Genomic DNA, 26593 nt, shown 5'->3' with positions numbered 1-26593 from the left:
CACTTGAATCCAGTGCCTGCTTACCTCACGAGATAAAGCAAAACTTTTGATGACGGCAGCAGAAGTAGCGAAGTCATTAAAACATCCTTCAGAGATCCAGCTGTGTGCTCTCTGCTAAACTGCAGGACTGTAACTGACATGCTGTAACAACATGCTAAGCATTCTCTAAGAATCTAAGAAGGCTAAGAGTCTCTCTTATGAGCAAACGTTAAGATAACTATCACCCAGCTATGTGCAGAAGATAATCTATGAGATACGTTTTTTCTCGTTTGAGATAAACAAAAATACAGTTCGTGAAAACTCCTTGCATGATGTAAGGAACTGGACCGTTTATAAACGCGACTTTTACGTTTATGTGTAGTAAAGGGAAATTATACTACCCAGGGAAACATTAAGGGGAAAAGTTACTCAATACATTTCGAATAATATTTTGCTAATAATAATGATGATGATTAACTCTATGCGTTAGAACTTTTAGAATGCTTCTTCCTGCTTTTTACAATGTACGCGTAATAACTTGTTCATGACAAACTAAGCCACGCCTGACAGGTTTGGGGTGGAGAATCAAAGTTACTTAACTCACTTCTGGAATCAAAGCATTCACGCGTTTCGCACACTTAACAACCAGAAGTAAAAACCGAAAATGTCGGGCATCGCATCAACTTTGGCAAAGAAGCGAGCTCGCGCTGCAGGGTTCGGGACAAACGCGAATGCCATCAAATATCTCAACCAAGACTTCGAGGCGCTGAGGAGCCAGGCTCTGAGTCGAGGACAGTTATTCACGGATCCAGCTTTTCCAGCCGCACCTGAATCTTTGGGATTCAATGAACTTGGACCAAATTCGGCCAAAACCAGGGGAGTGCAATGGAAGAGACCCGGGGTAGGTTCAAGTTTTCCAAATATAAAATGTCCAACTTTGAGGAGCCCTATATTTGGTTGTTTAGTCATATTAGTCGTATCGACGTTGCAGGGCGTACGTAACGGCCTTTTTAACTAAAAGCAATATAGTATTTTAAGCTACAGGATTAACCACCATTGAATATGAACTGTGATGTTCATACCTTCCGTCACCGGGTAGCTATGCCAGCGCATCAAGTAGGAAGCTACCCAGTTGAAGGAAGATCACATAAATAGTGCCGCAGAGTTAATATTTTGACATGAATTGAACTTTTCGTTGTAGCTGTATTGCTTGGATACCTGAATAGTGCAGTTTTTATACACTTTCTCAATTTGCAAGTCACTGTCTCGAAAATGGTCTGCTAAATCCTAAAAGTCCAACCCAAACGTTAATCTAAATGTTCTTAAAGTCAAGAGCAAGGACAGCTTCAGCCAGCGTTGTTGGACATGTCTGAGGAAGGCGTGTCTGTTTGCAGGCTCAATTGTTTTCTGTGTCCTGCAGGACTTGTGCTCGAGACCCCAGTTCATCGTCGGCGGAGCTACGAGGACCGATATCTGCCAAGGAGCCCTTGGTAAGTGGGCGCATGACGAGAAATTAAGGTCGTATTATTTCCAGTAAAAACTGGTGCCATTTAGCTGTGTTTAACTTCAAACCATCTCTAAGGAAACGTCATATCTCCTCTTCTCACGCACGAGCGCACGCACGCACTCCCCTCATACCAAAACAAATACGCTGTTACTGCCTTCCTTTGTCGACGATCATAAACCCCCCAAACCAGTTTCACAGGCAGGTTTATGTATCACCTTAGTGTTTGGGTGTGATTGTAAGCCTGATGTCTTGGCGTTTGTATAGTTATAGGTTTTTTGTGCATTCCTCTGTTACACACACACACACACACACACACGCACACACATACATACATACACACGCACACACACACACACACACACACACACACACACACACACACAGAACATGAGCTTGTTACTGCCGGCAACCAACATTATGTGCAGAGAATGAGAACAATATATACATTTAGGAGCAGCATCAGGAGTGCTTGTAATACCTGTGTGTACAGGTCGTATTTCTAGTAATTTCTTATGTAATTTAATTAATCTAATTTAATTAAAGCATAAAATTACAAGTATGCTTTGTAGGTAAGGGAGATTATTTGGTTATAGTAAGTACAGGTCCCATTTGCTTGGAATATTTCCTGAATATTCACCGTTAACGGTAACTCACATGCAGAAAAGTGTACCTGAACTTCAGGAGTTCAGGAGTGCCACCGTCTAAACGTTTGGTACATAGTGTGAATCACGAGGGTCCGGCGAGCGCAAGCCTTTCAGGCCACGCGTTTTTGTTTCAGCACAGCCGTTGACTTCACTGTTTATCCCTTACACGAAAGCTCGGTAACCCGTTTAGCTAGGGATAGAACGTCCAGGAACGCCTTGACAAACAATTATGTTAAAGGTGTGTATTTTTCTGAACAGTAGGCCTAAATAGGCACGTAACATCGCATTCATGTTACAACACTTAGCTAAATGCCTGCGGATTGGAATAGAGGCAACCAGTTTTTGCCCAGTGGGTGTGTCTAACCAGATCTTTTGTTCAATGTAAATGCATAACAGGCCTCAATATGTCCCTATAACAGTGAGACAATACAGAGTCCCAGGCCACATAAACATGCTGTTCAAATGTGTGATTCAGCATAGAAGGACACCTTTGATCTTGCACAGAAATACCCTATAGTACTACTGAAATCTAATCTGAGTAGCAAACAGAGGAGGAGGAGACTGTTTGCTGACATAAAACATACACACACACACACACACACACACATAGTCACTGTTTGTATGGCTCCGCTTAAGAGGAACTATATAGTTCTTGCATGACTCTGACCACGGCTTGGCACATTTTGATTGGCTGCCTAAGGAGGGGGTTGTGGTCTACGGAGGGATTTGCATGTTCTGTCATGGCGGATCTCTCCAAGAAGCTTTACATGTATCATCTTCTCAGCACTTATCACTGGGAGCATGTGACTTGTTGTCCAGTGATTCAGCACTAGTGTGTGGTATTGTAAAGCTGTGGAAAAGAGCTGCCCCCCCCCCCCCCCCCCCCCCCCCCCCACTTCTTCTCTGTGTGTGTGCATATATGCGAGAGACAGAGTAGCCTACATGTGCAAGAAATGAGGGGTTGCTCGTAGAAATCATTTCACACCAGGAACGCCAGCCGTTACGTCAGTGCCTTCAGCAGATGTCAGACACTTCTTCCAGCCATGCAGATATTTCTGTGACACTGAAGAATGTCTGGTATAATATCATAACAACTTGTTCTGAGCTCCCCGATTGTAAACATGACCACTGTTCTATCTCACAGTCTCACAGCCTTTAAGCTGAAATACCTCTGAGTTTTATTCAAACATAGCTGAGGTCATCAAGGAATGGATAGCATCTGATGTGTGAGCGGTCTGCTTTCCAGGCCTTCCAGAAGACAGCATCTCTAGAGCGGTACGGCACAGCCAGCCGCCGTTGTCTCCGTGGGCTTGTGTAAACTGTTTAACAAATATGTGCCCATTTTGCGAGCAGCCCGAGGCAGGCACGTGACACGGTCCAGCAGAAAAGTTGTTTTTTGTGGTCATGTGACATTAGGACGTTGGAACTGGGTGGTGAAGACGAGAGGATGAAAGCAAGGCTGACCGACCAAATATTAAACATCTTTAACATTTGAAGAGATGACACTTTAAAAGTGTTCATCTCATATGTCAGTTCCTGTGTATGAGTGACAGCAAAAACCTATTGATGTTTCATGCTATCCTGTCAGGATCTTTGTGACTGGGATATTTTTCCCAGATCCTGATATTTGTTTAGGCAAATCATGGAGTACAAAATACATGAAGTTTGTATCTCTTCCTCGCTCTTTCTCTCCATCTCTCTCTGTCTGTTTGTCTTTCTCTCTGTATGTCTCTCATTCTCTCTCTGTCTCTCTCTGTCTTAGGGGACTGCTGGCTGCTAGCGGCCATTGCCTCTCTCACTTTGAACGAGGATGTGATGGCCAGGGTGGTGCCCAGCAACCAGTCCTTCGGGGACGGCTATGCTGGCATCTTTCACTTCCAGGTACTGCAGCTCCAGAGATGCTTTGCGAACACCATCTGACTCTGCAACCGTCTGAGTCCGTCTCCTGGACCAACATTCTGTATGCTGGTTTTGCCGAAGTCTGAACTGCTTCCTTCCATACATGAAATGCAGACAGACTCCATTTCAACTCAGCTATTTGACTTCATTTAATATGATTGAAAAGAATGTTTGTTTCTTGAATTGTAGGAACTAAGTCCAAACCCTGCATGTTAATGTGATCTTCCCATGTAGGGGCTTTGACTGAGTGAACAAATACAGCAGACATCCAAACCTTGTTTTCTGCAAACATGGATGTGGTGTTTGTGTTTGGGTCAGATGGTTTAAAACCTGACCACCCCTCCCCCCCTCCCTCTACCTTAACTCCACCCCTTTAGTTCTGGCAGTTTGGTGAATGGGTGGACGTTGTCGTCGACGACCGGCTGCCAGTGAAGGACGGCAAGCTGCTGTTTGTCCACTCTGAGGAGGGCACGGAGTTCTGGAGCGCCCTGATGGAGAAGGCCTACGCTAAGTGAGGGGGGGTGGGGGCGGCATGTCTACACACACAAACTAGTACTAGCAGTTTAGGTGAACGTTGCTAACCAAAAGAGTTGTTGCAACAAAACCACACACAAATTTTTACTTGAAAACTGGCAGTTGGTGTTTTTGATTTGACCGATTGTTAGGGGTGAACCGTGCTGAAGTTCAAAGGTGACAGGTCTAAAGCTAGAGCTGTCGTACCATGTCACCCCTTTGCAAAATTAGCCAATCAGAAGTGCGGACATAACTTGGATTGTTTGCTGGAGAGGTTATTACGCATGCTCTTGGTTGAGTGACAGTGGTTCACTCAACCAAGTTGAGGGCGTGGTTCAACCGTACGATGACCCTGACTCTCTGCGGCAGGGTCAACGGCTGCTACGAGGCCCTCTCCGGGGGTTCCACCACAGAGGGCTTTGAGGACTTCACCGGTGGCATCGCGGAGAGCTACGAGCTGCGCAAGGCCCCGCCCAACATATTTCAGATCATTCAGAAGGCACTGGAGGCCGGAGCAATGCTGGGTTGTTCCATAGATGTGAGGCTCCGCCCCCAATGCACACAAGACTCATTAGCTTATGTGAACCTGAGTGGAGCCAACTGTTTATGTGGGTGTGTCTGTGGGTGTATGTCTGCTCCTAGATCACTAGCGCTTCCGATTCTGAAGCCATCACCCGACAGAAGCTTGTGAAAGGACACGCCTACTCTCTCACCGGGGCAACAGAGGTACAGTCACAAACCTCAGGAGTGATTCAGAGCCGGAGGCAGTTGTTTAACATTCTTAATGCAAGAGCAGGTTTGGCAGACCGTAGTTTAGCCGTTGCTGGTAGTTAACATGTGCAGAAATCTAATGCAGAAGGAAGAAGATGATCTGATAAAATCAGATAAATCTGATAAAAAGCGTACATGGCATGCCCATGTTTTCACATGCTGCCAATTGGCTGGCTGTTGAATGTGTTGGTGACATTGATCGGGGCCGTGTGTGTTTGTGTGTGTTTAAGGTGCACTATAATGGTGGTCTGGAGAAGCTCATTCGCGTGCGTAACCCGTGGGGTCAGGTGGAGTGGACCGGCGCCTGGAGCGACAAGTTCGTACACCACCTGCACCATCCATGCCACTAATTTGCACCACCCATGCCACAAATTTTTCCTGTTGTTGTTTCTTTAATGATCAAAAGCATTCCAGAGATATTACACAGAATACACAGTGATGAATGTTGAATGTGTGATGTGTGCAGCCATATTGTTGATGTAGTGGATAATGAATCATGATTGTTTTTGGTTTTTTTTCTCGTCTTTGCAGCGCGCCTGAGTGGAGGTCCGTGGATCCTTCAGAACGGCCGAGCTCCAGCGCCGAGGATGGAGAGTTTTGGTAATGTAAACAGCTGGGACATCCAGTCAGTACTCTGGGCTGTTAGTACTCCGAGAGTTTTGGTAATGTAAACAGCTGGGACATCCAGTCAGTACTCTGGGCTGTTAGTACTCTGAGCTGTCAGTACTCTTCCTGGTTTGAAATGTGTAACATAAATAATAGAATACCATGTGTAAAGTACAGACCATAATTTTACAACATACGAAGACAAGACAAAAGCTGGAAAAAAACATGAAAAAGACAAATGACACGGCACAAACATTTGTTTTTCTTTAAATTGTGACTTGTTTTATAGGTGTTCAGTATAAATATGCCAAAAATATGATTTATAAATTTGCTGGAAGAAGAAGGGAATTGCATATTAATATGTCTGATATTAATATCAGATATAATTCAATGTAATGATGAGGGAATAAATGGTGTTTAAATGTTCCATTACACGCTTATTGTCTAATGTAGTGAGCCAACTGCATCTCCTCTTTCTGAACATAGAGTTTAATCGTGTGTGTGTGCGTGTGTTTGTGCGTGTGTGTGTGCGTGTGTGTGTGCGTGTGTGTGTGTGTGTGTGTGTGCGTGTGTGTGTGTGTGTGTGTGTGTGTGTGTGTGTGTGTGTGTGTGTGTGTGTGTGTGTGTTTAGGATGTCATTTGCGGAGTTCCAGCGGCAGTACTCTCGTGTTGAGATCTGCACTCTGACCCCGGACGCCATCACCAGCAACGACGTCAGGCCCTGGAGTACGTGTAACTACAGCGGCACCTGGAGGCGGGGCTCCACAGCGGGGGGCTGCAGGAACTACGCCCGTAAGCTCCACCTACACTCCCACCACTCACCTTCAGCAGCAAAGCATTGTTGTGCTATGGAGCTACTACATTTTACTGTCAATTGTAATCCACACAGTTCTGGCACTGTTGTACCTTAGTTGACAGTTTTTCTGAAAATTCTAGCTCATTTAAGCTTTTATTTTATATTTTTTGTATATTTTTATACACATTTATGAAGAGGAAGGAAACTGCATTTAGACCCAGTGTGCTGTTTCTGGCAGAAAAATAACAAAATGGATGTTTAAAGCCTGTTTTTTCTTTCATTCCCAAAATAAGTGGTGAGCATAAACGGTGACTGCTGTGGTCTATAGGAGACATGTAACAATAACGCAAGTGAATAATTTACGAGAGAATCACCAGTGAGGAGCGTGAGACAGATGAGCGGCAGACGCACATAATCTCACCATCCGTTGAGCTTTGTTGACAATACGCACACATCAGACTGCAGGGAATCAGAACAGGCTTGGGTTGCCTGTCCAACAGTGTTCAAAAATCAACTCACAGCTGCTCTAAAGAACAGGAAATCCACTGCCTAAAACCAGCTTTGTATTATCAACTTCTTGTTTTTGAGCAAAGCTTTTGATTCGATTCGTTCGCATGCAAATCAGTTCATCTGATCCGGGTTAAGAGTTGTCCAGAAAGAATGATTCGTTTGCCTTTAGCTGATCACTAGAATTAGTTGGTCCTCTCTTTCCTTTCCACGTGTTTGTCTTTGTCTTAGTCATCAGAAGTTGTTTTGAAGATTTTCATCAGTGTTTACACTGAAATCAACGCTTTTGTGTGGAAGGAGCACACACAAACACACACACGCCACCACCACAGACTGAATTCCAGACCATTATTCTGGTCTTATTATTATTATGTACCAGCACAGTTGTAGGACTTCATGGAGCATCTCAACGCCTGCAGGCTTTTAACCTAAACCCTTTACCCTTTAACCTTTAAACCTTTAACCTAACCTAAGCACACACCTACCTCCCCTTGTAAGGTACTTTGTAGCCTTTGCATTTTATACCCAGGTGCTTTTCACTATAGTCACTCCACTTTTCTTTTCAGAATCGTTCTGGATGAACCCGCAGTTCGTAATCAAGCTGGATGAGGAGGACGAGGACCCGAACGACAACCAGGCCGGCTGCAGCCTGGTCATGGGCCTGATCCAGAAGAACCGGCGCCGCCTGCGTAAGGAAGGGGAAGACATGCAGACCATCGGCTACGCCATCTACGAAGTGCGTGGGCAGAGGGCGCAGGAGAGCGCGGGGAGGGAGGGGTCGCAGAAGGGCTACAGCGGAGCAGCGGATCCAGAATGGGGGGGGGGGGGGGGGGGGGGGAGTGAGGGAGCCTGCTTGGGTTGCTTGCTGCTTGTAATTGGGCCACAGGAGCATGTTGGAGAACAAAACAGAAACAATAATTAATCAAGAGCGTAGTAGCAGCACATCTGCAGTGTTTGACAGCCCTGTCTAGATCAGACTTGAACTCTTGCATTCTTTTGTGCCGTAGTATGTAATTCTGATGTATTGCATATACAAATCTGACGTCTTTTCATCTTTCTCCTCCTACCCACAGTTGCCTTCACAGGTAAGAGTAAATCCAGTCAAATTTGAGACCCAACACTTAAGCAGCCAGCCTCATTTGGTACTGGGTTACAATCTTTACCATCATTCCGTGATGATGTCTCTTCTTCCTGTCTGATTGGCTCTCCTCTCCGTCAGTTTTCTGGCCAGAGGGACGTGCACCTGGATAAGAACTTCTTCCTGACGCACGCGCAGAAGGCCCGTTCAGAGACCTTTATAAACCTGCGAGAGGTCAGCACGCGATTCCACCTGCCCCCGGGAGAGTACCTCGTCGTGCCCTCCACCTTCGAGCCCCACAAGGATGGAGACTTCTGCCTGCGTGTCTTCTCTGAGAAGAAGACCGAGACACAGTAATCATACTCAATCCCATCTCTCCAGTTCAATATATATATAGCAAAGATCTTAGCAATGATAACATTACTTTGTTTTCCCTACAGGCGGTGTGATGATCCTGTCGAAGCCAAGTTAGATGATGTGAGTTTTCTACCAAAATTGTATTAAAAACCTTTAAAGCCTTGTTTAGACATTTTATATGTTTGCATAATGAAAATCAAAATGATGTGCAAAAACAAACAAAATTCTTGTTTTTCACTAGTTCACTCTATAGAACATGCACCATTACTGCAACTCCCTCAAATCCTTTTAGATATTGCTATTTAGATTCTCTATGGCAATTCTGACAGTTTTATTGTGCATATGTCTTTAAAGGTTAGGCTAGCGCTATGCATATGTAAACACTGGTGTAGGCTAATAGACAGTAGCACCAGAGGACATTTTGTTTGGCTCACAGTGCTACAAATAAGCTTGTTCATGACCCTTTTGTTTTCAGGAGACCGTGTCAGACAGTGAAGTGGACGCTGGCTTCAGGAATCTCTTCACAAAGCTTGCGGGAAGTGTAAGTGTCCTTTAAAGTTATGGAACTTGACTATAGTTGATACTTTGCTAAAAAAATTAGCATCATAATAATGAGGTTTTGCTAATGCAATTATAATAATTAGCATAGATGCTATTACGTAAGACATCATTTTTTTCACTGTGTTGTGCCTAAATGACTCCTCCTCTCCTCCCTGGACAGGACATGTTGATTTCTGCCACTGAGCTTAAGACGATCCTAAACAAAATCATTGCCAAACGTACGTGTGCTCAGCTCATACTCCCTGCTCTTTGCCTTAATCAAAGTGAACTTTGGTTTAATCACTTTTGTTGCTTTTTTTTTTTCTTTTTAAGGAACTGACATTAAGACAGAAGGCTTCTCTCTGGAAACCTGCCGGACCTTGGTCAATCTCATGGATGTATCCTTCCCTTTGTTCTTAAACACGCTCAGTGTTGTATTGTGTTTATCTTGTGTTCCCCCATCACTTAATCCCTGTATTCATACCCCCCTGGTCGTGGGGGGGGGGGGGGGCTGGAAGGCCTTGGGTGTCCATGTAGCCCCTAGTTGATAGCGCAAGCCGGCAGCCCTGACCGTTTGCCTTGACTCGGACTCAGGACAGTGGGGACGGAAGGCTGGGCTTGGGCGAGTTTGCCACCCTGTGGAAGAAGATCCAGAAGTATTTGGTGAGACATAAGCAGCCGTAATGTCATGGCTGCACTAGGCTGCCGCCCTACACTGTGTTGCAATCATTTCATGGAATGTTTCAATTCAATTCAACTTATAGCGCCTTTCAGGATACCCAAGCCGCTTTACAATTGCAAGGTTGCCAACTCTCACGCATTGAGCGTGAGACACACGCATTTGACCGTTTTCATACGCTCTCATGCCACACTTCCGATTTCTCACGCCAAATTTTTTATTTACCTCAGATCCACATCTATGATTCAATGAGTTACTAGTTCGCTCTGGCGCCAACCACTGGTGATCGATAGGTCGCGATATAATACTTAATTTGTGTTCATTTTACGTTGGCCCCCCCCCGTCAACAATTTACACTCGCCACCTCCACTAGGTTCAAATCTCACTCCAAGCGATCTTCAAAAGTTGGCAACCCTGCAATTGTTAACACAGCTACGTCTCAGACGGCAACCAATTGCGCACAGCGTACTCTCTGTGTCACAGAGAAAGGAGACATTCATAAAATATTCTTGCCCAAAAATGTGCTGTTTTGGGCAAGGGTCTCTGTCATTTAAATCAAATCAAATCAGACTTATTGTCGCATCACCAGAGTACAGGGACACCAGTGAGTGAAAAACTTGAGTGTGAGTTCCACAAAGTTGTAGAGACAATATTTACTAAATAAGATATATGAATTATAAATAGGAAATATAATAAAAGGGAAAAAAACAACAAACAATTTAGCGTATATACATATGGCAAAAACTTACACTGACATAAAAATACAATATTGCTAAAAAATTAAATATATAGAAACATATGATATTGCACTGAGAATGTAAGATGAGTGTAAAACTAGCTATGGATATTTCAGTGTTGTGTAGATGTGCTAAGTAATCACAGTAAGTGTGGAAATTAGGAGATGGTAGAGTAGTTGGAGATGATAGAGTATTTGTACTGAATGAGTTATGTTGGAGCATGACTCATTGTCTTGGAGTATTGTCTTGGATAGGTATGACAAAGTCCAATAGTCCAACTGTGCAGGGTGCAGTTGAAACTGTTTAAGATCTGTTCAGACCTGGTGAGATTCTGGTCCTTAGCAGCCCAGTCTGATATAGTGTTAATGTCACTGATGTTACATCAGGTATCTCAGTGCATCTCTGCTTATCTCAGAGCTTCTCTTAAAATTCAATAAAAGCAGTCTTGATATTTGGACTGTTTAAAGAGGAAGACATTGGCGCATAATTTCAGTTGCCATTGAGGTTTGTTGTCAGAGACTGAAGCATACTTGAAGAAGCAAGCAACTAACTTCTCGTTTGTGTTTGCAGTTAACCAGTTATTCTTTGTTGTGGTTGGTGTAGGGCATTTATAAACATAATGACCTGGATAATTCCGGGACCATAAGCACCACGGAGCTACGCCTCTGCCTGAAGGAAGCGGGTGAGTCGAGTGTCCGACCAGTCACATGACCACTGTTCGCCAGCTCAGCTGGAATACGTCAGTACTTCACTACAGCAGCCATACACATGCTGAGTCAGCCAAACTTTATGCGTGCAAGTGTGCTTTCGAGGACACTCTACAATACAGTACAATACAATATGCCCCGATGCACAATACAGATAGGATCTCATGCTGTCAGGACATGCCCAAATCTTTGATTATATGTATGTGTGTTTACTCTCTCTCTCCCTCCAGGATTTACTCTGAACGACACCATCTTCCAGGTCTTGGTGGCCCGCTACTCTGCACAAGACTTGACCATTGACTTTGATGATTTTGTGGCCTGCTTCATACGCCTGGAGATGATGTTTCGTGAGTCAGATCTGATCCAGCACTTCAGGACACACAGTTACAATAGGCACATCACTGAGTGATGGACGATTTGACTGGAAAATTTGTATTATTAGCTGTTAAACCTCGACACGCTGTTTAATCTCCCCTGTCCTCTCCTCCTCCCTTCTCCTCTCTCCCCTCTCCTTGAATTTAGGAATGTTTAAGAAGTGCGACGCACACAACACTGGCTTCATGGAGCTCAACTTCCAACAGGTTAGACAGAGCACTTTACTCTTAAGAAATACAATAAAATGTTGCATGACTTTATTTGAATTGCTTCTCTCTGTGTTTTTCTTTTCAGTGGCTGTTATTAACCATGATGTAAAATACACCTGCCTGAAAACAGTGGATAAGTTGCCATTGTTAATAATTCTGTTGCTTACACACGTTGAACAGTGAAAACAGACCCAAAATACTGTTAAGCAGAGTCTACACTCCCAGTGATATTTGAGCGTTTCTTTTTGTAAAACCTACAGTGAATTAGAATACAAAAAAAAGTTTTCTTTATGCTGACCAGTATGTGCATGTTAAAATTGCCACAAGGCTGGATTGGAAATCATGTTTTATGTATAAGTAAAGAGAAATTTGAGATGTGTGTTGAGAATATATGAAAGTACTTGTATATTGTAGGACGTCTGAATTGTGAATGAAACTTAAGATTTAAGCCATTGTTTAAATTTGTATTTTTAATGTGACATAATAATCCATAACAACTAAGCAGCCCAAACACCAGAGGTGGATTAAGTTCTTATAGGACCTACTGTGGGATTTTTGGACTTCCAATTTACATACTTGGAGTAATCGTCTCAGACTGAAGCTTTAACCATTCTAGTAGAAGAAAAACTGAATTGCGGTAACTCTGTAGTACAGCGGGAGTTCTGTGATAGCTGCTGACCCGGACACGTCTGGGGGAAGGTTATGGATGTTAGGTTTCGCGTCTGTTGAATTCCTCATTTTCTGTAGCGTCATTTAAATTAACCGACTTGCAAAAGGGTCATGGAGGCATTACTGTTCTAATATTTGATATTAATGGTGAAAGCTCTTATTATAACATGTATCTGACCTTGCCCCGTTTGAGTCTTCTGTGTTTACTGTGTTTATGTAGCCTACTGCATGGTTTTATTTCATTTTTTTTATTTTATGGTGCGTGGGGTACAGAGTGCTTTTGAGGAACAATGTTGTCGACCACTATGTAATATTTTAATCTCATGTTCTTTTCCAAGACCTATTAAACATTTTCAGACGTTCCTATTTGCGTGTGGAGCATCTTTCACCGACGTACCGCGAGCCTCTTGCTGTCAGTCATTCCGTGGTCCCGCCTCCCAGTGTTGGGCGGGACAGTGCAGTGATTGTGTGCTGGTTTTCATGACTTCATAGCATCCTTTAAAGCTGCTGTGGTCATTTCTATGTAGCGTGTCGTTCGCCTCGGGGCAATTCAGCGGAGTAGGCGGCGGTAAGTGTATCTGTCGGCTACATAGCCCCAGTATTTATTATTATTATTTACAACATGCCACGTCATTATTTTGGTCTTCAATTTTATAGAAAAAAATGAAAATATCAGTTAACTAAGGTCATTCGCGTGCTTCTCTACCAGTTAAAAATAAAACGTCATCAGGTTAACGTAGTTTTACCAATTTAACATGTAACCTGACAGCTGTTCAGAATAAACTACCGTTATCTTAGGAGTTAGCACCAAACCAGCTGTCTAAATGTAATCAAAATAGTGTAGCTACAATACTGTCGCAGGATACTATGCACAAAATAATTTAGGAATTGTCTGGTTTCCCTTAAGTAGCTAGCTTATTCGCTACATGCTTAGAGTATATGGTAGTCCAAAAGAGTAGCTGTGTAACTATCGCGATACTGACTCATCTAGAAGGCTCAAGGCTACTTAACGCTAATGGGCGTATGAGCGCAGTAGTATGAACCCGGTCATAAACCCAGTGTAGTATCTGTGTACGCCTGCACGCAATCTGAATTTCTGCAATATCTAAAATGTACATATTTAGTGTATCGTCCGCAATAAACTGTCCGATATTGCGATTATACATATAGATACTGCGATTGAATTAGATGAAAACACTGAATTTTGCCAAATTATATTGTTAACTAATATATTTATATTTGAAAGATCTTCTTTAAACGTTCACGGAGCACTCATCAGAAACATCTAAGAACTGCCCGAATACTCAAACCACTAAATATTGTATGATTTGTTGCGGTCTTTATCACTGTATTACAGACACTGCAATTATGATTGACAAACGAGTCCATGTGCGGTCACACAGACAGCATTAGGCTACATATGAGCCAAACACATGAAAACTTAACAAGCCATCTTTGATATGCTTACTATTGGCAACAGCATTAAACAATGATATTCTGACTAGCTGCTTTATTAATGTTCTTTTAAATGTTGTATTGTTTTTCTTTGATCTGATGGTCTTTCAATTTATGATTTAAGGAAGTGTGTGTTTTTTTTTTTTTTTTTTTTACCAGCTCCTACATCACGGAACTGCAGGTATATCACGCACGCGTCTGGCGTGCAGACTGTGGTCTAATGCTTCCTGTTAACAAAACGATGTTGCATGTCCCGTATGGCCTAAATCTGCTTAAAACAGCACGCTGAGAGAGGTGCAGCGCTGTGGACAGTGACCCAGACACAAATAAAGCCTAAACTTACCCTAATGCATTACAACGTGTGCCTCTAACGTGTACTGAACCATGAAGTTATGTTGTATTATGTGGTGTCATATGTAACGTATTGGATGTAATATTTTCCTGCTGGGGCTCTGTCCTGCATCCTCATTACACTGGACCTGCTGTGCTCTGGGTCCCTCTCTGGTTTCTCTTATATGTCATATTCGTGTATGTTGCACTCAGCCGCCTCTTGCTTGAGTGCAGCTTCCTGCATCACTAATGACTGTTAACAGTGTGTCAGAGGTCGTGAGCTTTTCTCTCTCCACTGGCTACGAGTCCCAAGCCAACAGTTTGACAGCACACAGTATGAAGGGACATGTTTTGTTTAATAAAAAAAAACCTAAAAACTGCATAATAAGCAGATTTTTGCCAATTTACACATACAGAGCATTCACCAAGTGCTATAGGCTTACTGACATTCTTCTCTCTCACACACTCACTGCATGTGTCCCCTGAGACACACAACACACACACACTTTTAATGTCTCTGTCTGTCTCTGTGTTTGTTCATCTGTCCACATGGATTTATTTAAGACGGGCTCGTGCGCATTTGTCCACTGGCGTACAGCATGCACCCGTTCGGACGGCATGTCCACGCGTATCCAGCGGGAGCGTCTGCGTGCGGAGGGCGTGGGCACCAACGAGAGGGCCGTGCAGTTCCTGCGGCAGGACTACGAGGTGCTGAGGCGCGAGTGCGTGGAGAGCGGCGCCCTCTTCGAGGACCCCTGCTTCCCCGCCCAGGCCCACTCTCTGGGATTTAAGGAGCTGGCGCCCGGTTCCTCCAAGACGCGTGGCGTGGTGTGGAAGAGGCCCACCGTGAGTGCCAGATGGGCCAACGCTTGCCGCCCACGCTTGGTTCACACGCTGTGTGATGCGGTTTTATTGATTTGGGTTCCAGCAGGTTCGGTTCTGATTGTCGACAAAAAGGTGTGGTGGAAATCTATAATGGGAGTTACAGTTAGCATTTCATCAACAGCAGGTAGAAATCTCATCTCTGGTCCTTTATGGTATAGCTGTATGGCCACACCCACCTCCGAGTGCTAGACACAGGTGTGTTTCTAGGGTGTGACCAGGACCTGACTACAGTGTTGCACACAGTGTGTATGTGCTAAGCTGGACTCTTGCACAGACACTCATGTCTAGCGTCCAAAGAATGGTTTCTGTTTTGCAGGAATTCAGAGTTCACAGCAAATAACTCAAAACTGTGATAACCATAATGGAGTAAAGATGAGTTCAGATGCTGGAGGATGAATATGACTCACTATTTTATTCTGAGGGCCATTCTGTGTAATTTCACAATCTAAAGCTAAAACTGGTTGTTCTTCATCCAGATAGGACAGTGGGATTGTTGCACATCAGTGAAGATTATTTCATTTCCTCAGTGAATTACCAAGGATTTTATATATTAACCAGACTTGAAACTGTATACTGACTTAATACTTTCTCAGATTAGCAACTGGTGTTTTATTTTCTGTCTAACTGCCACCCACTACTTACCCTTTCCAGCTTTTAAAGGTTTAAATCTAATGGGTGTGTGTGTGTGAGAGAGAGCCAAAAGAGCTGGAATTTCTTGTTGTTGAAGTTGGTTTAAAGTTACGAATGACGAATATCTCTTTACGAGGATTTCAGAACAGTGTTAGCATGCAGTCACTGTTCACTAAATATATGAACCAGATTTTAGATCATTGTCAAGATTTTCTGTAGGCATGTATCTTTCGGGGGAGTATGCTGACATTCTTAGCATAGTTTACTAAGCCACAGCTAGTGTGTACTTGGAATAAATGGTATAATCCAGGCCTGAGGCACCGCTCCATTGCTTGTTTAGGTTAAGGCTATTCTATTCTCCCCCATGCCTTCACCTAGGGTTTAGACTCACAGGCCAGGACTGTGTATATTGGGCAGTAAAACCTTCAAGTCTGCTCTTTAGCTCATGTGGAAAACTGAAAACCACTGTGGTTCAGGTGTGCTCTGGGCCTGGCCTTTGACATCGCTGGGCCGGAATAACCGGTCCTGTTGTGCTTGATCATTTGCTTGTCCATTTGTAACATCCGTGTTCTTTGCAGGAGCTGACGGAGAATCCTCAGTTCATAGTGGGCGGAGCCACTCGCACTGACATCTGCCAGGGAGCTCTCGGTGAGTATTTCCTGGCCTGCTAGGCGTTAAGGAGCATGAGGTAAACCTATGGATAACTGAATTAGCCATTGATACCCCCACTGATACCTGGTCTTTCCACTACAAAATTACAGCCAACAGTGATGAATTAAAACTTTGGTTTTAATTTTTATTTTTTGGTTCACTTTGATGTTTAATTAAGGATTCCTGCACTCAAAAATCAGCTTTTTAAAATGTTGATGTCCGGATGTCTGTCACTAATGTCAGCTTGCTACTTCACTAGCAGCACACCAATTTTTAGGGGACCGTGCGTAATACTCAGCATAGCACAGCCAGAGAAGTTCGAATTTTCGTACTCGTATACAGTTCCACTGCACAAGTTAATTAGTCGCAAGGATTTCATACAGCCACACCTGGAAATTTGCCCGGGTGGCGGAGGAGGGAGAAGGGTGGGGTGGTGGTGCGGGGTGGAATTCAGCCACACGGTCTGGACTCGGTTTCTCAACAGCGTTCCCCCCCCCCCCCCCCCCCCCCCCCCCCCCGTTGCACAAGTCCCGTCGTGCGCTCTGCAAGCTCACGTGGGCCTGCGGCACCGGCTTCACTCGGCAAGTCGTGGCAATGACGGCAACAGAACGTGGGATGCCAAAAAGGTCAGGTGGTACACGGAGGAATGCAGGTCACTGAGAGCGAAGCCAAGACCTTCCGTGTGGGATGAACCATATTCCAGTGAGTCATAAACAATGGACAGAGACCCGGATGGGAGTCTGCAGGCTTGGGATTTTCACGCCGTGACTCAGGACTCTTCGCTCCTCTTTTAGACGAACGCCTGCTTCAGTTCAGGGAGAATGACTATGGGAATAGCGCTGTGTGGACATGTTCCAGTAGAAAGTTGATGACTGTACACAGCAGCAGATAGCAGGGAGCTCCAGACTCATGGTAGTCTGCTCCTGGCAGTCTGGCAATGAAAATGGCTGCAGAAGATACATTCATTACCCAAGGGCTCTACTGTAATAATCAGTTAGGGTGCATCCTGGTCATGAAAGCCAATGTTTGCCTGAGAACTAGAAACAATGGAATGGGAGGGACCAACCTGTGTGTGTGTTAGTGTGGGTTTGTGTGCTTGTGCCTGTGTGTGCATACGTGTGTGTGTCTGCCCAGCTGACTGTATGGTCAAGCTTGTGTGGTGAGAGTCATGGGTTGTATTAGATCTGCATGCAACAGGATCAGGTCATTCAGACACTCCAGGAAGCTAAATATAATGTGTAGTGATTTTGAGGAGGGGCAGAGGGGAGGTTTTATGTGTATAAAAAGAAAGGAAGAAATGTAACGAAAGCGGCCAACAGCTCTGTGTGAGTGTGTGTGGTGTGTTGTGTTTCCTGGTGGCAGGGCGTGTAAAACTCCCTACCTATGCAGTGAGTCACAGTAGGAGTAGTTTAACAGGAGGATTCTGGATTGGTCATTCTCTCTCTCTCTCTCTCTCTCTCTCTCTCATCTGTGTGTGTGTGTGTGTGTAAATGGCTTAAACAATATGTTAACAGCCAAACAGGGTCGTGGAGAATTAGTATTGTAAAAATGTGCAATGAGGAACACAGTACAAGCGAGGAAAACGCCAGCTTTATGAATGAATATTGATTGTGGAACTGAGGTTGGAGACGAACAGGCAGATGCATGTTCAGCAGAGTAGTGTCAGGGGAAACAAGATGGAGTCTCAGAAAAACCAGAATGATTTCTGCCCGGCTGTGTATTGTTAGTCCACCCATCAATTAACCCTTCCGCCTCCTTCTCTCTCTCTCTCTCTCTCTCTCTCTCTCTCTCTCTCTCTCTCTCTCTCTCTCTCTCTCTCTCTCTCTCTCTCTCTCTCTCTCTCTCTCTCTCTCTTCCTCTCTCTTTACACAGCTCACTTTTGTCTATAGTCCTCTGCTGGTGTTCTGAGGTACTGCATTTCATGTTTGTAGTTCGAGGGGGAGAATTAGTTGGGAAACTGAAGTGTGAAGTAACACATTGAACATTAATCTCATGGCTGTTTTGTATTTCTTGTCTTTAAGGTTGAATTGCTCAATGCAAGCCCTGAGTCCAGACAGAGCTTACCGTTGTTGGTTATTATGACAAAATGTTAACACCCCACCTGATGTTGCAAGATAACACTAACTACATACACATACATCAGTGATTTCTCTGTTTGCTCCAGGGAGTATTTGAGGTATTACCTATTTAATATAACAAAATATTACGTGTCAATATATGCAGCTCTTATGTGCAAGACAGGCGTATGATCCAGCCTGTGTGTGTAGCAGGTGGCAGATGTATGCTAGTAAAACCTTGATCACTGGGTTCTCCATGAAGCTTTCAGCGGCCCCACTTTAACCATCTCTCAGGAGGAAGACGCACAACACAAGCACTTACACGGCGTCCATAATCACAGCGTTTCGGTTGGTGGATTTTAAAAGGGCTTTTTGTTGCTTCCACAGGCAACAGATACAGACACGCTTTTACCTGGGGTCAACAGATACAGACACGCTTTTACCTGGGGTCAACAGGGCCACAGCGTAGGAGGAGGCTCTTGAAAAACATCACACCTGCTGTTCACGTTCCAGATGAATTAGTGTTGTTTTGTTTGTTTTGAGGAGTGTTGTAAACTGGAGTGTAACAAAGTTGAAGCTGTTCTAGCTGCAAAGGGTGGACCATCGTCATATTGAACCCTATGAATGAGATGTTACTTAAGCTCATATGTGAATGAAGGAAGGTGACTGAAGGTGGTTGGGACCCTCTATAATCTCCAGCACCAGAGGGCCGTTTTGTCTATACATGTCTTGTCTATATATGTATTGTACCAGTTGCTCCTCTCTAATGAGACAGTGCCTGCCTCACATTTTTTGCTCTTCCTTTGTGTGTATGAATGTATGTTTGGACACTGTGTGTATATATGTGGCGACGTCTGACTGGAGTGAGTGAGTCTGTTATCGCGTCTAGTGTGTGCATCAACTGTTTTATGTTCATTCCCCACCAAGGGACTTCCCCTATATATATTTTGGGGGGGAGGCTAGTGGGGTCTCTTGCCACGGAGAGTGGCAAGGAGGAGGTGCACGTGTGTAAGCCCTGGATGGAGAGGCCAGGGCAGGTTCACACTTAATGTCCTTTTGTGAGGAGGCTAGTGGCCAATTCGGTCACCAGGGGCTGGACCATTCAGCTTACGCTGGTTTGGTCGCCAGTGGCCTGGCCAGTCGTCTGGGGCTTGACTGGCCGTGCTTGACTTCTTGGGAGTGATGCAAGTTTTTCACACCTGGATTTGGGGATCCTCTGATGTTCTTCCTTGCAGATCCTCTCCAATTCCTTCAGGTTTGATGGTGAACGTTGGTGGACAGCCATTTTCAGGTCTCTCCAGAGATGCTCAATTAGGTGTAGGTCAGGGCTTTGGCTGGGTCACTAACATTTTATCTTTCCTTCAATTGCAACCAATCGTCCTGTCCCTGTAGATAAATAACACCCCCATAGCATGATGTGGCCACCACCATGTTTCACTTTTGGGATTGTATTGGGCAGGTGATGAGCAGTGCCTGGTTTTCTCCACACATACCACTTAGAATTAACACCAACAAGTTCAATCTTCATCTCCTCAGACCAGAGAATCTTATTTCTCAGTCTGGGAGTCCTTCATGTGTTTTTATGGCAAACTATGCAGGCTTTCAAATGTCTGCCATAAAGTAACTGTTGGAGGGCTGCAGTGACGGTGACTTTGTGGAACTTCCTCCCGTCTCTCTACTGCATCTCTGGAACTCAACCACAGTGATCTTTGGGTTCTTCTTTACCTCTCTCACCAAGGCTCTTCTCCCACAATTACTCAGTTTGGCTGGACGGCCAGGTGTAGGAAGAGTTCTGGGCATCCCAAACTTCTTCCATGTAAGGATTATGGAGGCCACTGTGCTCTTAGGAATCTTGAGTGCTGCAGAAATTCTTTTGTAACCTTGGCCAGATCTGTGCTGCCACAATTCTGTCTCAGCTCCTTGGGCAGTTATTTTGACCTCATGGTTCTCACTGCACTGTGAGCTGGGAGGTCTTATATAGACAGGTGTGTGAGCTGTGAGGTCTTATATAGACGGGTGTGTGCCTTTCCTACTCAAGTCCAATCAGTTTAATTAAACACAGCTGGACTCCTATGAAGGAGTAGAGTTTCACTGCTATATAAACAAATAGATGATCTATAGTCTGCTGTCAGCAATCAGCATTACAGTCAGCTGTCTAATCACATCTATGTCAGATCATGATGGGTGTTTGGAGGCATCCAATGAGTTGGGGGAATGAGCTTTGATGTTCAGCTGAGTCTACTGACCGCAGACACTATCACAGCTGAGGTAATGGATGGTGTTGGGGCTGAGGTAATGGATGGTGTTGGGGCTGAGAAAATGGATGGTGTTGGGGCTGAGGAAATGGATGGTGTTGGGGCTGAGGAAATGGATGGTGTAGAGGATGAGGTAATGGATGGTGTAGAGGATGAGGTAATGGATGGTGTTGGGGCTGAGGTAATGGATGGTGTTGGGGCTGAGGTAATGGATGGTGTAGAGCAGGGTTTCTTAAAGTGTGGGGCTCAAGCAATTGGAAAATGGGTATTGCAGGTGGGGCGCAAGCAATTGGAAGATATGAACCTTTTTAAGCCTGTCGTTTTAAAGCCTGTTCGTTTTGCATAAGCCCCAGATGTTAAAAATGTCTGCGGAACAGTGTGAACCAGGGCTAGATTTGGCCCTTTAATGAATTTGTACAGGCCCCCCCGGTCAACAAATTACGTTCGCGACCCCCCCCCCCCCCCCCCTGCCAACAAATTACTTTTGCCCCCCCCCCCCCCGTCAACAAATCACGCTCGCCACCCCTCAATCACTCAGTGTACTTATTTATTTGCGCCATGAAGAAAATAATCAGGAAACGTTTTGTTGTGAGAGACTCACAATGATTCATGATTCAGAATGGGCAACCCTCTCTCTCTTTCCCACATCTGATTTTCTCTCTCTCTCTCTCTCTCTCTCTCTCTCTCTCTCTCTCTCTCTCTCTCTCTCTCAGGGGACTGCTGGCTGCTGGCTGCTATAGCTTCTCTCACTTTGAACGATCAGCTCTTACACAGGGTGGTGCCGCATGGCCAGAGCTTCACGGACGACTACGCTGGCATCTTCCACTTTCAGGTGCGCCTGCAGGAGCACACGTTGTTCTGCATTGCAGTCCTCTTCACGCACACCCTTAACTAAAACCATTTACTGGAACTGCACATGAAACCTTTAAAGATTACCATCTCAAACCTGCCCTGGTCCTAACTGTCATGTGACGTGTCAAAGGTGATTACAATATTTTATACAATATGAAATGATTACATATGTTATACCATATATTATAAACCAACGTGTGTGTGTGTGTGTGTGTGTGTGTGTGTGTATATATATTTATAGATACTGACTGCTGTTGTAGCAGTGCATACACAAGCTGTTCTGATGATGCCACACCATTTCACCACCCACCTGTGTGTGGAGACTCCACCCCCACCTGCTGAGTGAGTGGAGACTGTGTGGCATTTATTCAGGGCTGTGTGTTATTTCTGCAGTTCTGGCAGTTTGGTGAGTGGGTGGATGTCGTCGTGGATGACCGGCTGCCGGTAAAGGATGGAGAGCTGGTGTTTGTCCATTCAGCTGAGGGTACTGAGTTCTGGAGTGCCCTGCTGGAAAAGGCCTACGCTAAGTGAGTGAGAGGGCGAGAGAGAGACAGAGAGAGAGAACACCCTTGATCTTGTTTCTTCCCTTGATATCTGCATGTGATGATTTAATTATGTCCAGCAATGAGGGCCATTTATTTCAAATATCTCTAATCTCATACTTGTAGCTTGTGTGTCTGTGTATTGTTTCCAGGCTGAATGGCTCATACGAGGCCCTCTCCGGAGGCTCCACCACCGAGGGCTTCGAGGACTTCACAGGCGGAGTGGCTGAGATGTACGAGCTTCGCCAGGCTCCCCGGGACCTACCCCGCATCATCACCAAAGCCCTGGAGAGAGGCTCGCTGCTGGGTTGCTCCATCGACGTGAGTTCCCCACAGTGCCCCCTCCTGGCCCGGACCTCAGTCCCAACCAGGTCACATTGTTCACTTTCAGCTCTCACCATTCCTGAAGGAAGGGGTTGTGCTGTCCTGAATGAGGGGGTTGTGCTGTCCTGAAGGGGGTGTGGTGTCTCCAGCAGCTCTTAAGTGAAGTCTTCATCATGGCTCCCAGGCCACAGTGCATGTGAGGGTGTTGTGACTCTGGAGCCGTAAAATCATTTGATGTTTGGGGATAACTTGTCTGCTTGTACTGACTTGTCTCCACCAGGGGGTGGGGACAGGTTCACTGTCAGATTTTTGGGTCTCTTGTTTGTGTGAGACCCAAATGTCCTGTATATCACACCCCACATACTGTGGGGGCTTGCTAGCATCAAGCTGTTTTGTACGGAAGGCATCCTCAAGTGTGTGTGTGTCTGTGTGTGCGCATGTGTGTGAGACAGATAACTAGTGCCTTTGACATGGAAGCGGTGACGTTTAAGAAGCTGGTGAAAGGACACGCCTACTCCGTCACGGGTCTCAGGGAGGTCAGTCTACGTCTGTCTAACCTTCTGTCTGCTTGTGTCAACCATGCCCACTAAACAGTCCACCTACAATGTTGAAAACTCACTGACTGTGTGTGTGTGTGTGTGTGTGTGTGTGTGTGTGTGTGTGTGTGTGTGGGAATGTGATTGCGCATGTCTGTTGGGAAATGTGTTTATATCTTAGGTAGATTACCGTGGCAACAGAGAAAGGCTGATCCGTATCAGGAACCCCTGGGGCCAGGTGGAATGGACTGGAGCCTGGAGTGACAAGTGAGTCATCCAATCAGAATGGGTTTATTGACAAGCCAGCTAGTCACCAAACCTAAGCTTAATAGTACCAGACAATATCTGTTACTGTACGCTGACTTATCCTGGAATGATCTTCAGGACGTTTCATTGGGGAGATCTTGGCTTCGTGTCTGTGAAACATGGCGGCTGACATACATCACTGTGTTTCTTCTGCAGCTCATCTGAGTGGAACCACATTGATCCTGCTGAACGAGAGGAGATGAACAGCAAAATGGAGGACGGAGAGTTCTGGTGAGGCCTCATGAGGACACGACGTGGATCTGAGACTCTCTGCCCTCCCGTGGATCTGCCCTCTGGGAAACTGAAATGTACCTTTCTTGTTAAGATGTACCTCTTCTTCTTATATGCCTCTCTCTCTCTCTCTCTCTCTCCTTTCTCAGGATGCCATTTCGGGAGTTCCAGCGTCAGTTCTCCAGGTTGGAGATCTGTAATCTGACTCCTGACGCTCTGAATGACGATAGTGTGAGCAACTGGAACACCATCAAGTATGACGGCAGCTGGAGACAAGGAAGTTCAGCTGGAGGCTGCAGGAACCATCCCAGTGAGGAACCCACACACACACACACACACACAAATACACACACAGTATGTGATTTATGTGCTGTAATTAGCTCGTATTTGACATGGAAAATCACTGTGTGTTGTGTGTTAAGAGTTGTGTGTGTGGTGTTCCGGTGTCTCTCCATTCAGACACGTTCTGGATCAACCCACAGTACAAGATCACGCTGCTGAGGAGGATGATGATCCTGACGATGAAGAAGTGGCCTGCAGCTTCCTGGTGGCACTGATGCAGAAGGATCGGCGCCGTTACCGCAAACAGGGCCAGGACATGCACACCATTGGCTTTGCCATCTACGAGGTCAGGGGTCAGGGGTCAGGGCTTTAGGGCATCACAGAACAGCAGCCAGTGCTGGAAATGTTAGGGTTTGTCCAAATACTCATCACATTTACATTTTGGGGGGAGACGCAGAGAGCTGGATATCTTCACCAAAACTACTGTAAGCAGGGATCACTTTGGAAGTTCTCTGATGGAAGTGTGGGTTCCTGCCATCTTTCACCTCTGTGTTTCTCCTCTTCTTTTTTTCAGGTCCCGGATGAGGTGAGACCCTTTTAATGTTTGTATGAATTCAGTTTTCATTTGATAAGAACACGCACACACCCCGTCTCTCAGTCTCTCATGTAGTTTATACTCATCTATGAAGTTGTGAGGGTGTGTTGACACTATGCATCACATTTAAAAAGCATGCACGCCTGTAGCAACTATCCGGTTTTGATAGAAGCTGTTACAGACCAAAGTAGAAGATGTTACAGACCGAAAATGTAAAAACAGGTATTCGTGACCGCCCCCCCCTGGTGACAGTGTCGTGAATGTGCCCTGTGCAATAGCTGCGCGGTTGCTCGAGCGTGCACCTGAAGAAGGACTTCTTCCTGCGGCACGGGTCGTGCGCACGCTCCCAGACCTTCATCAACCTGCGGGAGGTGAGCGCGCGCTTCCGGCTGCCCCCGGGGGAGTACCTCGTCGTCCCGTCCACCTTCGAGCCTGGGAAAGAGGCCGACTTCGTCCTCCGGGTCTTCACCGAGAAGCAGTCCGAGACGCTGTGAGGGACTTCGGTCAACTGATTCATCTGCCCACCTGCTCGGTTATGTATTCGTCAGTAATGCACGATTCGTTTGTCTCAACTGCTCTCCCCTTTCTCTTGTATGTCAGAGAGATGGACAACGAGGTGTCATTCACCCCTGATGAAGAGGTAAGGTCGAGTAAGGTCAAGTGCACTTTCTGTTCATTTTGGTGGCTGTTCAGACTGCAATAGACATGGTGACGTTTTCTTATAGTACTTACGATGTCATTTTTTCATGTGTCTTCATCTGCTGTGCCCAATACTGATTCATTACTGGCTTAAAAATAAATCAGATGGTTCCTTTATTTCCCATTGTTACATTCTGAATATACAACATGTACAGGCGTGTTATAAAATATTCAGTTGTGAGGAAGTTTTTGAACACTTTGAAATGATTCAAATGGCAAATATAATAACTTGATCGTCAATAGTAAAGTCTTATAACATAAAGTCTTATAACATAAAATACATATTTCTCATGGCCATATATTATTGTATTCTAATATCTTGAATGTATTCTAATGTTTTTGTGTGGGTTTTACCTCACTGACACAGGAGACAGCAGAGCAGGACATTGACGAGTCCTTCAGAGCCATGTTTGCTAAGCTTTCTGGAGAGGTACTTATGTTTTGTGATGACCATTATCAGTGTGGCTCAGCCATGTGGTCTCCTCCACAGTTATCAAGCACTCTCTCTTGCCCTTTAGGATATGGAGGTGTCAGCCCATGAGTTGAGGACCATCCTTAACAGAGTAATGGCCAAACGTAAGCCAGTCTTGCTGCTCTTTAGAGAGCCCTCTTCTGCCCAGGGACAATATATGTGTGTGCAGGAGTGAGATGTAACCCTGTTCTCCTCCGGTTTTCAGACAGGGATCTAAAGACAGACGGCTTCAGCTTGGAGGCCTGCAGGTGTATGGTGTGCCTCATGGATGTATCTTCCTTATGGTTCTCTTCATGATATTAATACAGAATTCCATTAAAGTATGCGATAGCGTTACACGCATGACCAACCAGCCTTGACTGAAGCGAATCTCAGAAAGACGGCAGTGCTCGCCTGGGTATCGTGGAGTTCCAGACTCTGTGGAACAAGATAAAGAAGTGGCTGGTGAGGGACATGTTCTTCACTCTGTAGACCAGTGTCTACAGTGCTTTTCACAGTTTCACAGTGCTTTGTCCTCTCTTTCTGCACCATCTCAACAGGGAATATTCCGACAGTTTGATCTGGACAAATCAGGGAGCATGAGCTCCTACGAGATGCGACTGGCATTGGAGTCATCCGGTAAGAACTGACCCTCGTGTGTGTGTGTATTGAACTGAATGTCTATGCTTCTGGTTACATGCATGCCTCTTTCTTCTTCTCCAGGTTTTAAACTCAATAACAAGCTGAACCAGGTGCTGGTGGCACGATACGCTGACAAAGAGACGATTGACTTTGATAACTTTATCTGCTGCCTGGTGAAGCTGGAGGCCATGTTTAGTACGTGCTACTCACATAAGAACATTTAGCGCTGGCCCTGAAGATTTAACATGCTCCTAATATTCAGAAGCCACTTATAAGGTGTAGTAAGCAATTTGGCTG

General features: G+C 45.1%; 2 protein-coding genes across 2 annotated transcripts; both read left to right on the top strand.

The window, feature by feature from the left end:
- The first annotated feature begins 554 nt into the window (after positions 1-554).
- Positions 555-12935, top strand: LOC143485723 (calpain-2 catalytic subunit-like). Its single transcript, XM_076985260.1, has 21 exons — positions 555-880; positions 1400-1469; positions 3893-4011; positions 4407-4540; positions 4912-5080; positions 5185-5268; positions 5544-5629; positions 5845-5913; positions 6551-6711; positions 7789-7958; positions 8296-8307; positions 8442-8653; positions 8741-8777; positions 9133-9198; positions 9379-9436; positions 9531-9595; positions 9792-9860; positions 11217-11295; positions 11551-11667; positions 11843-11901; positions 11990-12935. Exons 1-21 carry the CDS (start codon positions 644-646, stop codon positions 12011-12013), a joined length of 2097 nt encoding a protein of 698 aa, XP_076841375.1. The 5' UTR covers positions 555-643; the 3' UTR covers positions 12014-12935.
- Positions 12936-14957: 2022 nt separating this feature from the next.
- Positions 14958-26535, top strand: capn1b (calpain 1, (mu/I) large subunit b). The gene is given in 21 exon segments (XM_076985259.1): positions 14958-14972; positions 14974-15204; positions 16452-16521; positions 21550-21668; positions 22082-22215; positions 22383-22551; positions 23007-23090; positions 23272-23357; positions 23553-23627; positions 23777-23937; positions 24087-24124; positions 24127-24255; positions 24484-24495; positions 24783-24994; positions 25105-25144; positions 25571-25633; positions 25722-25779; positions 25881-25945; positions 26051-26119; positions 26215-26293; positions 26378-26535. Coding segments are annotated over 21 exon segments (2052 nt in total). The 3' UTR covers positions 26521-26535.
- Positions 26536-26593: the final 58 nt, after the last annotated feature.

This window comes from Brachyhypopomus gauderio, unplaced genomic scaffold (genome assembly GCF_052324685.1).
Source record: "Brachyhypopomus gauderio isolate BG-103 unplaced genomic scaffold, BGAUD_0.2 sc37, whole genome shotgun sequence".
Taxonomy (NCBI): Eukaryota; Metazoa; Chordata; class Actinopteri; order Gymnotiformes; family Hypopomidae; genus Brachyhypopomus; species Brachyhypopomus gauderio.
Note: the sequence above shows the minus strand (reverse complement) of the source record. Positions and strands in the feature narration are given on the sequence as shown.

Excerpts from the sequence above, each read along its gene's own strand:
- LOC143485723 (XM_076985260.1), top strand. The coding sequence starts at position 644 with ATGTCGGGCATCGCATCAACTTTGGCAAAGAAGCGAGCTCGCGCTGCA. Across the intron at positions 6,712-7,788 it reads GGGCTGCAGGAACTACGCCC|AATCGTTCTGGATGAACCCG; the intron begins GTAAGCTCCACC and ends TTTTCTTTTCAG. Across the intron at positions 8,778-9,132 it reads TCGAAGCCAAGTTAGATGAT|GAGACCGTGTCAGACAGTGA; the intron begins GTGAGTTTTCTA and ends TTTTGTTTTCAG.